The sequence below is a fragment of the Chiloscyllium plagiosum genome, unplaced genomic scaffold (genome assembly GCF_037043375.1).
Source record: "Chiloscyllium plagiosum isolate Xiang-an unplaced genomic scaffold, Cpla_swu_hap1 HiC_scaffold_29, whole genome shotgun sequence".
Lineage (NCBI taxonomy): Eukaryota > Metazoa > Chordata > Chondrichthyes > Orectolobiformes > Hemiscylliidae > Chiloscyllium > Chiloscyllium plagiosum.
The window spans coordinates 225,386-240,460 of NW_028270167.1; the positions used below are offsets into that span (position 1 = coordinate 225,386).

The 15,075-nt window shown below is 43.7% G+C and overlaps 1 protein-coding gene across 2 annotated transcripts in view; it reads left to right on the forward strand.

The window, feature by feature from the left end:
* The window catches only part of LOC122540572 (glutamate receptor ionotropic, kainate 4), a 192,569-nt gene that overhangs the window by 90,970 nt on the left and 86,524 nt on the right, over positions 1-15,075 (forward strand). For both annotated transcript variants that reach the window (XM_043676446.2, XM_087976264.1), the window contains exons 6-7: positions 4,769-4,947; positions 13,156-13,209. In XM_043676446.2, coding sequence (XP_043532381.1) covers positions 4,769-4,947; positions 13,156-13,209 — 233 coding nt within the window. The remainder of the gene's footprint in view (positions 1-4,768; positions 4,948-13,155; positions 13,210-15,075) is intronic.

Genomic DNA, 15,075 nt, shown 5'->3' on the forward strand with positions numbered 1-15,075 from the left:
CGAAGCGTAACCCACCCGACCCATTCCCCTACATTTACCCCTTCATCTAACACTACGGGCAATTTAGCATGGCCAATTCACCCAACCTCTGCACATTTTTTTGGACTGTGGGAGGAAACCGGAGCACCCAGAGGAAACCCACGCAGACACGGGGAGAATGTGCAAACTCCACACAGAGAGTCGCCTGAGGCGGGAATTGAACCCAGGTCTCTGGCGCTGTGAGGCAGCTGTGCTAACCACTGTGCCACCGTGCTGCCTTCTTGAACTGCTATAGTCCTTGAGGAGAAGGCATACCCGCAATGCGGTTAAGAAAGGAGTTTCAAGATTTTGAACCAGCAACAGCAAAGGAGAGGTGATATATTTCCAAGTCAGGATGGTGAGTGTCTAGAGGTGAACTTGCAGGTGGTGGTGTTTCTTGTATCTACTGCCCTTGTCCTCCAAGGTGGTAGCAGTCTTGGTTTTGGAAAGAGGTGTTGGAGGAGACTTAGTGAGTTACAGCAATGCATCATGTAAATGGTACACACTGCTGTTACTGAGCATCAGTGGTGAAAGGAGTGAATGCTGAAGGTGATGGATGAGGTGATGATCAAGTGGACTGCATTATCCTGGGTGGTGTCAAGTTTCATGAGTATTGGTGGAGCTGCACTCATCCAAGTAAGTAGACAGTATTCTATCACACACCTGTCTTTTGCCTTGTTGATGGTGGACAGACATTGGAGGTGAGTTACTCACTACAGGATTCATAGCCTCTGATCTGCTCTTTAGCCACAGTATTTATACAGTTAATCCAGTTCAGTTTCTGATCAATGGCAAACCCTTCGTGTTGCCACACCAGGCCCTGTTTGTTCTATATTGATCATTCAGTGCCACTCTGTCCCGTTTATGTTTAAGTTTATTTCACTCAACTGCACATCTAATTTCCTTTTGAAATCATCCATTGTCTCTCCTTTTATCCCAGTTATAGGGATGTTTTGTGTCATTACCAATCACTGCAAAAAAGTTCTTCCTCAGCCTTTTGAAGAGGCTTCTTAGGGATAGGATTCACACGTTTGGAAAAGGTTGGCCTAATTAGGGACAGACAGCTTGGCTTTGTACTGGGCAGGTCATGTCTTACTTACTTGAATGTTTTGAGGAAGTGACAGAGGTGATTGATGAGGGTAGAGCAGTGGATGATGTTTACATGGATTTTAGTAAGGCATTCAACAAGGTTCCTCATGGTAGGCTCATCCAGAAGGTTAAGATGCATGGGATCCATGGTGAATTGACTGCATGGATTCAGAATTGACTTGGCGAAAATGAGGGCTGCAGATGTTGGAGATCAGAGTGGAGAATGTGGTGCTCGAAAAGCACAGCAGGTCAGGCAGCATCCGAGTTGATGTTTCTGGCAAAAGCCCTTCATCAGGAATGAGGCTGTGAGCGAAGGGACTGGAGAGATAAATGGGAAGGGGATAGGGCTTGGGGGTAGGTAGCTGGGAGTGCGATAGGTGGGCGGGGGTAATGGTGATAGGTCAGAAGAGAGGGTGGAGCGGATAGGTGGGAAAGAAGATGAACAGATAGGACAGGTCATGAGGGCGGTGCTGAGTTAGAAGGTTGGATCTGGTGGGGAGAGGGGAAATGAGGAAACTGGTGAAATCCACATTGATGCCATGGGGTTGGAGGGTCCTGAGGCGGAAGATGATATTCTTCCTCCAGGCATCAGGTGGTGATGGAGGAGGCCCTGGACCTGCAAGTTTGTGAGGGAGTGGGGAAGAGAATTGAAGTGTTCCACCACAGGGTGGGATTGGTTGGTGCGGGTGTCCCAGAGATGTTCTCTGAAGCGCTCTGCGAGATGGCGTCTAGTCTTCCCAATGTAGAAGAGATTACATCGGAAGCAACAGATACAGTAAATGATGTGTGGAAGTGCAGGTGAAAATTTGATGGATGTGGAAGGTTCCTTTGGGGCCTTGGACAGAGGTGAGGGGGGGGGGGGGGGAAGGTGTGGGCACGGAGTTTCCAATTCCTGCAGTGGCAGGAGAAGGTGCCGGGAAGAGACAGTGGGTGGGTGGGGTGCTTCGACCTGACGAGGGAGTCGTGGAGGGAACAATCTTTACAAAAGGCAAATCAGGGTGGGGAGGGAAAGATCTCCCTGGTGGTGGGGTCCATTTGTAGGTGGCAGAAATTGCAGAGGATGATGCGATGTATATGGAGGTTGATGGGGTGGAAGGTGAGGACTGGGGGGGGTTCTGTCTTGTTCTGGTCAGAGGAGTGGGGTTTGAGGGCAGAGGTGCGGGAAATGGATGAGATGTGCTAGAGGGCATCATCAATTTGGATGAAGGGATAGCATTTTTACAGGAGGCAGGGTGGGAGGATGTGTAGTCCAGGTAGCTGTGGGAGTCAGTGGGTTTGTAGGAGATGTCAGTGTGAGTCGTCACTATTGATGGAGAGGGAAAGGTCCAGGAAGGGGAGGGAGGTGCCCAAGATGGTCCAAGTGAATTTCAGGTTGGGGTAGAATATATTGGTGAGGTTGCTGAACTGTTCAGCCTCCTCATGGGAGCACAAGATGGCACTGGTGCAATCATCAATGTAGCGAGAAAAAGGTGGGGATTGGTGCCAGTGTAAATGTGGAAGATGGACTGTTCCACATAGCTGACAAAGAATTGACTTGTCCACAGACACACAGACACACAGACACACAGACACACAGACACACAGACACACAGACACACAGACACACAGACACACAGACACACAGACACACAGACACACAGACACACCTTTGGAGAGGGTGCTGAAGAAGTTTACCAGGATGCTGCCAGAATTAGAGGGTATGAGCCAAAAGGTGAGGCTAGAAAAACTCAGGTTGTTTTCTATGGAGTGGTAGAGGCGGAGGGGAAATTTGATAGAACTTTATAAAATGATTAGATGCATAGACAGGGTTGACAATCAGAATCTTTTCCCCAGAGTTGAAATGTCTAAAACTAGAGGGCATACATTTAAGATGAGAGGGGTAAAGTTCAAAAGAGTTGAGGGGAACAATTTTGATGAGGTTCCCACGGTAGGCTATTGCACAAAATACAGAGGCATATGATTAAGGGTGATTTAGCGGTCTGGATCAGAAATTGGCTAGCTGAAAGAAGACAGAGTGGTGGTGATGGGAAGTGTTCATCCTGGAGTTTAGTTACTAGTGGTGTACTGCAAGGATCTGTTTTGGGTCCACTGCTGTTTGTAATTTTTATAAATGACCTGGATGAGGGCATAGAAGGATGGGTTAGAACATTTGCGGATGATACGAAGGTCAATGGAATTATGGACAGCGCTAAAGAATGTTGCAGGTTACAGAGGGACAGATAAGCTGCAGAGCTGGACTGAGGGGTAGCAAATAGAGTTTAATTCAGAAAAGAGAGATGATTCACTTTGGAAGCAGCAACAGGAATAAATACTACTGGGCTAATGGTAAGATTCTTGGCAGTGTAGATGAGCAGAGAGATCTCAGTGTCCATGTACTTAGATCCCTGAAAATTGCCACCCAGGTTAATAGAGTTGTTAAGGCGGCATACGGTGTGTTAGCTTTTATTGGTAGAGGGATTGAGTTTCAGAGCCACGAAATCATGTTGCAGTTGTACAAAACTCTGCTGTGGCTGCACTTAAGAGTATTGTGTACAGTTCTGGTAACCCCATTATAGGAAGGATGTGGAAGCTTTGGAAAAGGTTTCAGAAACAATTTATTAGGATGTTGCCTGGCATGGAGGGAAGGTCTTAGGAGGAAAGGCTGAGGGACTTGAGGCTGTTTTCGTTCGCGAGAATAAGGTTCAGACATGACTTAATTGAGACATTAGATAGGGTGAACAATGACAGCCTTTTTCCCAGGATGGTGATGGCTAGCACAAGGGGATGTAGCTTTAAATTAAGGAGTAATAGATATAGGACAGATGTCAGAGGTAGTTTCTTTACTCAGTAGTAGGGGTGTGGAACACCCAGCCTACAACAGTGGTAGACTCGCCAACTTTAAGGGCATATAAATGATCATTGGATAAACATATGGATGAAAGTGGAATAGTGTAGGATAGATGGTTGGTTCCACAGGCCAGTGCAACATCGACAACCGAAGGGCCTGTACTGCGCTGTAAATGTTCTGTGTTCTAAGTTTTTTCCAAAGCCTTGTATCTTGTATACACTGCCAGGGGGAATGGTGGGAGCAGATACGATCGGGGCATTTCAGAAACTTTAAGATAAGCACCTATGTAAGGAATAGAGGGATATGGACCAAGGGCAAGCAGAAGAGATTAGTTTAATCTTGCTAAAGATCCCATTCTTGTGCTGTACAGTTACGTTCAATCCCCTCCAGTCCCATGCTCAAAACCTTAAATCTGTGTCAACTTGTTCTAGTACTATCAACCAATGGAGCAACATATCTAAAACTGTCAGAATCATGTACATTGTGATCAAATCAGCCTTTAATTTCCTTTGCTTCAAGGAGAAGAAAACCAGTTTATCCACTTAACCTTTGTAGCTAAAGTCCTGTATCCCTGGAACACTTCTAGTACATTTCCTCTGCCTTTTTCTAGGACCCTCATCACTTTCCTTAGATTGTTGCATCCAATTCTTTTTACCAATCAAGTTGTGGTCTGACCAGACCTTTATATAGTTTCAGCATATCTATTGGGTATTCATACTTTTGCAGATAAAATTCCCTCTGAAGAGAAAGAAATTACATTTCAATTTAATGTGGGTTTAGCTGTACATATGTTATTATTCTGAAAAAATCTCTTGCTCCCTGATTTTGTTATAGGCCTCTTGAATTTGGAGAAGCTATTACGCCAGTTTCTTATTTCCAAGGACACTTTGTCAGTCCGAATGTTGGACCAAAGTCAGGATTCAACACCTGTGTTGAAGGAAATTCGAGATGATAAAATTGCAACAATAATTATTGATGCCAGTACTTCAGTGTCACAATCCATCCTTCGCAAGGTATGTTCAGTGTTAAAGTTACTAGACTCTGATCACCAAGAGTTTTAATAATTAGTGAATGGCTCAGATAAATAGCCTAATTGCTGCAATTGAGTTGTTTAGATTGATTATTCACTCATTTCTAAGACTGCGGAATATTGCTATTTCATACCATTCAATGTATGAACAAGTCGACGCTGAAAGGCAGTAACAAGATTAAATCCGATAGCTTTTCAGAATCAGATTCCCCACTGCCCCCATCCCTCCAAATCTACATACCTCAAAGTAATCCTTTCAACAAACCTGACCATCCAGCAAGCTAGGGTATCCAGTTTTTAAGAGAATGACAGTCGTAGCATTTTTGCAGCAGGCAAAGAGGCCCTTCAGCCCAATATGTCTGTCGGTCATCAAACATCCATCTATTCAAATCCCATTTTCCAGCCTTTAGAAAAATAGAAACATACGGTAGAGGAACAGGAGTAAGTCACTTGGCCTTTCAAGCCTGGTCCTCCATTCAGTATGATCATGACTGACCATCCAATCAGTACCCTATTCCCACTTTGTAATTTAGTCCTAAGAACTATATCTGCATCTTTTTTGAAAGTAACAAAAACCGAAATTGCTGGAAAGCTCAGCAGGTCTGGTAGCATCTGTGGAGAGAAAGCAGAGTTAATATTTTGGGTTGAGCAAATCTTCCTCAGAACTTTAAAGTCTTCAATATTTGGACTCAACAGTTCCCTATGGCAGAAAATTCCATCATGCTTGCCACTTTCTGCATGAAGAAATTTCTCATCAGCTGTGATCTAAATAGTAGACCCATTATCCTTGGACTGAGACCCCTGTACCTGGACTCCCCCACATCAGGAACATCTTTCCTGTCTATATACACTATCTAGCCCTAATAGAATTTAAGAGGTTATTTGAAATCCACCCTCATTCTTTCAAACTCCAGTGAATATAGTCCTAATCAATCCAGTCTCTCTTCATACTTCAGAAGTACCATCCCAGGAATCAGTTTGGTAAATCTTCATTGCACTCTTTCCATCGTTAAAAATATCCTGTCTCATAGGGAGAGCAAAACGACACTATACTCTAGGTGTGGCCTCACAAATACAGAGTACAATTGCAGCAAAATGTCCCTGCTCCTGGCTTCTCACCATGAAGGCCAACATACAATCTGCTGTCTATTTTTGCTACCAAAGTGAATAACCTCACTTTTATCCATATTATACTGCATGACTTGTATTTGCCCACTTAACTTGTCCAAATCACAATGAAGCTCATCTGCATTCCTCCCTACAGCATACCCTTTTATCCAGCTTTGAGTCACTTACAAAATGATAGGTAATTTCCTCATCCAAATCATTAATGCATATTGTAAATAGGTGGAATCCAAGCACTAATCCTTGCAGAACCCTAAAAGTCATAGCTTGGCTCTTGGAAAGTGACCCTTTTAATCCTGCTGTTTGTTTCATGGCTGCCAGCTAGTTCTCTATCCATTTCAGTGCATGACTTCCAGTTCCATGCACTTTAGGTTTACATGCTAGTCTCTTATATTGAAATTTATCAAAAGCCCTTCTGAAAATCCAAGTAAATCACATCTACTGCCTCCCCCTTACCCACTCCACTAATTAGATCCTTAAGAGGTTTCAGCAGATTTGTCAAGCATGGCTTCCCTTCCTTAAATCCATCCTGACTCTGTCTGATCCTGTTCATATCTTCCAAGTGCTCTGCTATTACGCCTTTTATAATGGACTCTTTTCCCCCCCAATTAATGACATCAGGCTAACCAGACTATAATTCTGTTTTCTCTTTGCTACCCTTTTTAAATAGTGGGGTAACATTAGTTACCCGCCAATCCACAGGAACTGTTAATTTGTAGAATTTTGGAAGATGACCACCAGCGTATTGTCTATTTCTAGGATCATTTCCTTAATGACTCTGGGATGAAGGTTATCATGCCATGGGTATTTACCAGCTTTCACTTTCTTGAGTTTCCCCAATACTTTTTTTGATACTAATATGATTTCTTTCAGTTCTTGCTTCCATTTAGACACTGTTCTCCACCATATCTTTGGGATGCTATTTGTGTCTTCCTTTAAGACATACTAAAGTATTTAATTGCACTGCTACCTTTGTTTCCCATTATAAATTTCCCTGCTTCTAACTGTAGAAAACCTATACTCATCTTTACTAATTTTTCTGTTCACCTACTTATATTTGGCCTGTACCCTGGTGATTCAAGCCCTCAGCTAAATAGTTCTTAAAATTCTTGAGGATTCCTAGCCTCTAAAAGCCTTTCAGGCTGCAAGTTTTACAACTATCCGAGTGAAAACAGAAGTCCTCAAATGCCCTTTAATGCTGTTGATCATTAAAATTGCCCTGGTTATTGATCGCTTTGGAAATATGGGATTGAGATGTCATAGCCATTACAGAAACTTGGCTGAGGGTTAGATGGAACTTCAGCTCAATGTTCTAGGTCTGAGATGCTATAGAAAGGATAAAAAAAGGAGGCAAAACAGAAGGGGGAGTGGCACTTATGATTAAAGAAAATATTACTGCTGTATCTAGGGAAGATAATTCTGAAAAATAATCACATGAAAATTTATGGCATGAAACTCAAAAGAAGAAAGAGATGATTGCCTATGTGGGATTGAACTATAGACTCCCCAGTAGTCAGAGAAATTGAGGAACAAATATACAGAGAGATCTCAGATATATGTAAGAATGAGGTTGTAATAGTAGGTGATTTTAATTATCCAAACATTTGGCTGGCACTACTATAGTGTTAAAGGATTGGATGGTTAAGAATTTGTTAAATGTATTAAGAAAATTTTTTCTATCAATCTTTAGGTGTTCCTACTAGAGATAGAACAAAATTTGACCTTCTCTTGGGAATAAGGCAGGGCAAATGACAGTAGGGAAACACTTTGGGTCTAGTGATTGTAATTGGATTGGTTTTAAAATAGTTATGGAAAAGGTTAAACCTTCCATAAAATTTGCCTTACTTTAATTTTTAATGGCATGAGACAAGAACTTGCAAAAATTGATTGGAGTAGCTATTTGTAGATAAAGGGATGTCAGATTAGTGTGAAGCTTTCAAAAGTGTGGTAACAAGTTCAGAGTCATTGTGTCCCTTTTAGAGTGAAAAGTAAAGCTGGTAGGATTAGAGAACAATGGATAAGTAAACATATTGAGATTTGAGCTAAAATAAAAAAAGTCATATATTAGATATAGACAACTGGGTTCAAATGAATCTCAAAAAATTAATTCATGGGATGAGGGCATCTCTGGCCAGGCCAACCCTTCTAATTTAACCAAACACAGAAAAGCTCACCTCATCTCAATCTGTTAAAGTATGAGTTACAGGGAATTCCTAAATTCCAGTATTTAAAGAGAAAAATGACAGTTTCATTCTTTAACTCAAAGTCAACATTAAGCAACAACTATTTACAACTCCAAGCCTTCTTTGTCTTCAAGATTTGTTAGCTACCTCCCATTCTATAACAATATACTGATCCAATAAAGCACCTATTAAATTTACAGCAAATCAATTTTCAAAACCAGAAAGCAGCTGTCATCCTCCTTTGTTTGTAAATCTCCCTGGCTCATCTTCAGTCTTCTGCTGTACAGATTTTTCATATGAAAACAGTACCTTTTAGAGAGCTGGCTTTTGGCCAGTCTGTCTGACAATGGCAAGTAGTAGTGCTGTTTCTCTGGCTAACTGTCCAAAATGCCTGCTTTTTATACCCCAAAAAGTCAGATTGTCTCATTGGGTTAATGTTGTCAAAACAGTAAATTCAAATTTGATTGGATTTAGTAGATTGGGGCATAATTTAAACTGATTGGTTAAATTTGAACTGCTGTGAAAACAGCAAGGTATCTAGGTTACAGCCAAAATGTTATATCTTTCAATTGTCCAGTACACTTCGTGCCTGCTAGCTGCTTGTCAGCTTGCAACTCTCTCTTAAAGGTACAGTACACACCTTCAAGTTCATAACACTTGCCCCCTTAAGAAAAAAATGAACCATCATAATGAAAAGATGGATTTTTTTTTAATTCTTAACCCCATTACCATGAAATACATAGGACATTAATCTAAGTTCATTTTAACTTCTACACACACACATATATTACATTTGTTCAATCTTGCCTTTCTTTATCCAATAAATCCGCGATAACACATCTACTATCATATTTTTACGATCCGTAACATGTACAATTTGTAAATCTGTAACATAGACTCCAGTGAAACAGTCTCATTCTTGTCTTTAAATCATTCCAAGAATGTAAGAGGATTGTGATCCGTGTGCACAACCATCTCCGGCACATTGTTCATCACTTAAACATCAAAATATTGTAAGGCCAGTACCAAAATCAATAATTCCTTTTCGATTGTAGAGTATTTTCTCAGGTGGATGTTGAGTTTCTTTGAAAAGTAATCAACTGGCAGTTCAATTCCATCATCATCTTCGTGTAGCAGTACAGCTCCAACCCCTATGTCGCTAGCGTTGATTACAACTTTGAAGAGTTTCAAGAAGTTTGGTGTAGCTACAACTGGTGCAGTGGTTAATACTGCTTTTAAATTGTCAAATGCCTCCTGGCATTGTTACATCCACTGAAATTTTGTGTTCCTCTTCAGCAAATCGTGTACAGTGCCACTACACTTTGAAGTTTGGAACAAACTTCCGGTGGAATCCGCTTAGTCCCAAAAATCGACGCACCTCTTTCTTTGAGGTTTGTCATGGAAATTCCTCTAAGATCTTCAACTTTGTCTTCCTTGGGGTCAACCTTCCATGCCCAATATTATGTCCCCAGAATGTCACCTCTACCTTCGTGAATTCTGTTTTGTTTAAATTTATTTTTCTGGTTTTCTGGATGCTTCCACTTGTTTGCAGGAGAATTAGAGTGACTTATTAATTGAAAGTCATACCTTATAGCAACTGCTAAAGAAAAGGTAAACTGGTTTTCTTTAGGCTTAAATTGTTTTTTAAATTAGAGAACAGAGAGACTGCTCCCGAGCTGATGGAGTTCTGAGACTTCTTCCTAGTTTTTACATATCCCAAGCTGTACACCTTCCTCAGAACCAGGTCACAGTTATTCCCTAGGTTCCTGATGAAGGGCTTTTGCCCGATACGTCGATTTTGCCTGTCCTCGGATGCTGCCTGAATTGCTGTGCTCTTCCAGCACCACTGATCCAGAACACAGTTATTCCCTGCCATCTACTCATTGCTGGCTAAATCTCCATTTATACACACAATGGCTGCCATTCATCTGCATTTTCTCCTCCCACAGCTTGAACTATCAGCTGTCTAAACAGGCTTTGGTGATGTAGCAATGGAGGGAGCTTGAATGCTATTATACTTAGAGAACAGCAAGTTCATATTTCATAGAGCAAACTAAATCCTGGGGCAGTCTTAACCATCTGTTGTAGTACAGATAGTTACTTCAGTAAGGGCAAGCAAAGCACTTTAAGCATGGCTGTGAATCTCAGTGCCCACATAGTCTGAGCTTTCATGGGAGCAAGCCTGAATCACTTTACACTTGTGTGAGTTTTCACTGGACCACTGAAGCATTGGATGACTTTTGCAGCTGGTCCTGCTGGCAGTGCTGATCACCACCTCAATGGTGGAGAGAATGGGCTCAAGCTCTACAATACCGTGTTGTATTGGAGCTGGATTCCTCCTTGTCCATCTCTGCAATATAGACCTATCTCAATGTATATGTCATCAGCATTTTCCGGTAAGCTCACATCACAGCACTTACTTGAACCCTGATATATCAAGCTCATTGATCACTTAACCCTCTGGGTGAGATGGCACACAGCTATGTTTGCCCTTAGTCCTAATTGCAGCCCACTTATGTCTGGTAACTCTCCACATGCAGATTCCGGCCTTATGTTTGCTAATGGTAGAAAGACGGAGAGACAAGATTAATAGATAAAAGCAAATTATTGTGGTTCTGTTCGCCGAGCTGGAAGTTTTTGTTGCAAACGTTTCGTCCCCTGGCTAGGCGACATCATCAGTGCTTGGGATCCTCCTGCGAAGCGCTTCTTTGATGTTTCCTCCGGTGTTTATAGTGGTCTGTCCCTGCCGCTTCTGGTTGTCAGTTTCAGCTGTCCGCTGTAGTGGTTGGTATATTGGGTCCAGGTCGATGTGTTTGTTGATGGAGTTTGTGGATGAATGCCATGCCTCTAGGAATTCCCTGGCTGTTCTCTGTCTGGCTTGCCCTATGATAGTAGTGTTGTCCCAGTCGAATTCATGTTGCTTGATGTCTGCGTGTGTGGCTACTAAGGATAGCTGGTCGTGTCGTTTCGTGGCTAGTTGATGTTCATGTATGCGGATTGTTAGCTGTCTTCCTGTTTGTCCTATATAGTGTTTTGTGCAGTCCTTGCATGGTATTTTGTACACTGCATTCGTTTTGCTCATGTTGGGTATCGGGTCCTTCGTTCTGGTGAGTTGTTGTCTGAGCGTGGCTGTTGGTTTGTGTGCCGTTATGAGTCCTAGGGGTCGCAGTAGTCTGGCTGTCAGTTCCGAGATGCTCATGATGTATGGTAGTGTGGCTAGTCCTTTTGGTTGTGGTATGCCCTCGTTCTGTGGTCTTTCTCTTCGGCATCTGTTGATGAAGTTGCGCGGGTATCCATTTTTGGCGAATACCTTGTATAGGTGTTCCTCTTCTTCTTTTTGCAGTTCTGGTGTACTGCAGTGTGTTGTGGCCCTTCTGAATAATGTCCTGATGCAGCTTCGTTTGTGTGTGTTGGGGTGGTTACTTTCATAGTTTAGGACTTGGTCTGTGTCACACACACAGACCAAGTCATAGTGTGTGTGACACAGACCAAGTCCTAAACTATGAAAGTAACCACCCCAACACACACAAACGAAGCTGCATCAGGACACTATTCAGAAGGGCCACAACACACTGCAGTACACCAGAACTGCAAAAAGAAGAAGAGGAACACCTATACAAGGTATTCGCCAAAAACGGATACCCGCGCAACTTCATCAACAGATGCCTAAGAGAAAGACCACAGAACGAGGACATACCACAACCAAAAGGACTAGCCGCACTACCATACATCAGGAGCATCTCAGAACTGACAGCCAGACTACTGCGACCCCTAGGACTCATAACGGCACACAAACCAACAGCCACGCTCAGACAACAACTCACCAGAACGAAGGACCCGAAACCCAACATGAGCAAAACGAATGTAGTGTACAAAATACCATGCAAGGACTGCACAAAACACTATATAGAACAAACAGGAAGACAGCTAACAATCCGCATACATGAACATCAACTAGCCACGAAACGACACGACCAGCTATCCTTAGTAGCCACACACGCAGACAACAAGCAACATGATTTCATCTGGGACAACATTACTATCATAGGGCAAGCCAGACAGAGAACAGCCATGGAATTCCTAGAGGCATGGCATTCATCCACAAACTCCATCAACAAACACATCGACCTGGACCCAATATACCAACCACTAAAGCGGACAGCTGAAACTGACAACCGGAAGCGGCAGGGACAGACCACTATAAACACCGGAGGAAACATCAAAGAAGCGCTTCGCAGGAGGCTCCCAAGCACTGATGATGTCGCCTAGCCAGGGGACGAAACGTTTGCAACAAAAACTTCCAGCTCGGCGAACAGAACCACAACAACGAGCACCCGAGCTACAAATCTTCTCACAAACTTTAAAAGCAAATTACAGCAGATGCTGGAATCTGAAACCAAAAGAGAAAATGCTGGAAAATCTCTGCAGGTCTGGCAGCATCTGGAAGGAGAGAAAAGAGCTGATGTTTCAGTTAGACTCGAAACGTCAGCTCTTTTCTCTCCTTCCAGATGCTGCCAGACTGGCTGAGATTTTCCAGCATTTTCTCTTCTGGACAAGATTTAAGATTTGGGCAGGAGTTGCGGGGAATGTGAGAAAGAATTTCTTTTACACAGCAAGTGGTAATGAGCTTGAACGTAATACCCATGAGGATAATGGAAATGGAGACAAGTAGATGAACACTTCCTTGAACCATATAACCTTTCTGAGCCAAGGGGATTGAGCAGCAAGGGAAAGGAGGGGGACCGCACTTCTCCCCCAGGAGCCACTATGGTCTCAATGTGGTTGAATGTTCTCCTTTGTGCAGTGGGTGCATCTCTGGCATGATTTTAAATTAGATTAAAAGAGAGTTGTAAAATGTGTATTCATAATATCTTGTTTTCCAGGCCATGGAGTTAGGAATGACATCTGACCACTATCATTACATCTTTACATCTCTGGTAAAGTATTATCACTCAATATAAATGTTATTTATCTGGTAAAGGGATAGAGGGTAGAAGTGAAGGAAGGAAGGAAGTAAGGCTTTAAGGATGGAGGCAGGGAAGATGGGAGCAGGAGAAGTCCATGATGGAGAAAGCAGACATGTTAGCTTCCAGAGTCAAAAAGTGTGGAGCTGGAAAAGTAAAGCCGACCAGGCAGCAACCAAGGAGCAGGAGAATCAATGTTTCAAGCTTAAGCCCTTCATCAGAAATGTGGGGAAGACCCAAGTGGGCTGAGAGGTAAATGTGAGGGCGGAAGGGCTGTGGGGGAAAATAGCTGGGAATGTGACAGGTAGATGAAAGTGGTAGGTGATAGGTCGGAGAGGAGGGTGGAGGAATAGGTGGGAAGGAAGATGGACGGTAGGACAGTTCAAGAGGGCGGCGGAAGGTTGGATCTGGGATAAGGCGGGGGGGATGGGAAATGAAGAAACTGGTTGGAGGGTCCCAAAACGAAAGATGAAGCGTTCTTCCTCCAGGGGTCAGGTAGTTAGAGTTTGGCGATGGAGGAGGCCCAGAACCTGCATGCCCTAGGTGGAGTGGGAGGGAGAGTTAAAGTGTTCAGCCACAGGGCAGTGGGGTTGTTTAGTATGTGTGTCCCAGAGATGTTCTCTGAAACGTTCCGCAAGTTGGGATCCTGTCTCTCCAGTGTAAAGGAGACCGCATTGGGAGCAATGGACACAGAAGATGATGTGTGTGGAAGTGCAAGTGCATCTCTGTCAGCCCTTTTGGGGCTTTGGATGGAGGTAAGGGGGTAGGTGTGAGTACAGGTTTTGCACTTCTTGCAGTAGCAGGAGAAGGCACAAGAAGTGGAGGGCGGGTTGGTGGTGGGGGGGGGGGGAGGAGAGGGATAGGTGGGAACCTAACAAGGGAGCCGCGGAGGAATTGGTCTCTCCAGAACGCAGATGGGGTGGGGAGAGAAATCTATCCCTGGTGGTGGGGTCTGACTGTAGGTGACAGAAATGGCAGAGGATGATGCGATGCATCCGTCCAAGACCCCAAAGGATCCTTCTGCATCTGACATAGATTTATCTGCACTTCCACACAGTCATCTACTGTGTCCGTTGCTCCCGATGTGGTCTCCTCTACATTGGTGAGACAGGACGCCAACTTGCGGAACATTTCAGAGAATATCTCTGAGACACACGCACTAAACAACACCATCGCCCCATGGTCGAACACTTTAACTCCCCCTCCCATTCCCACTCCGCCAAGAACATCACGTCCTGGGCCTCCTTCACCACCAAACCCTAACCACCCAGCGCTTGGAGGAACAGCGCTTCATCTTCCACCTTGGGACCCTCCAACCACATGGGATCAATGGATTTCACTAGTCTCCTCATTTTCCCTCCCCCCACTTTATCCCAGATCCAACCTTCCAGCTCGACATCGTCCTGTTGACCTGCCCATCTTCCTTCCCATCTATCCACTCCACCCTCCTCTCCGACCTGTCACCTTCCCTCCCAACTGCATCTACCTATCACATTCCCAGCTACCTTCCCCACAGCCTCATCCCCTACTCCCCATTTATCTCTCAGCCCCCTTGGCCTACAAGCCTCATTCCTAATAAAGGGCCTATGCTCGAAACATTGACTCTCCTGCTCCTCGGATGTTGCCTGACCGGCTGTGCTTTTCCAGCACCACACTTATTGACTCTGATCTCCAGCATCTGCAGTCCTCGCTTTCTCCATGTTAGCTTCCATGCTAGGTCAGGACTTATATAATTAAATGGTAGGGCCCTATGTTGTATTGTCAAACAGAGAGACCAAGGGGTTCAAGTACATAGTTCTTTTAAAGTTGTATAATACGTGGTTAAGAAGGCATATTGCA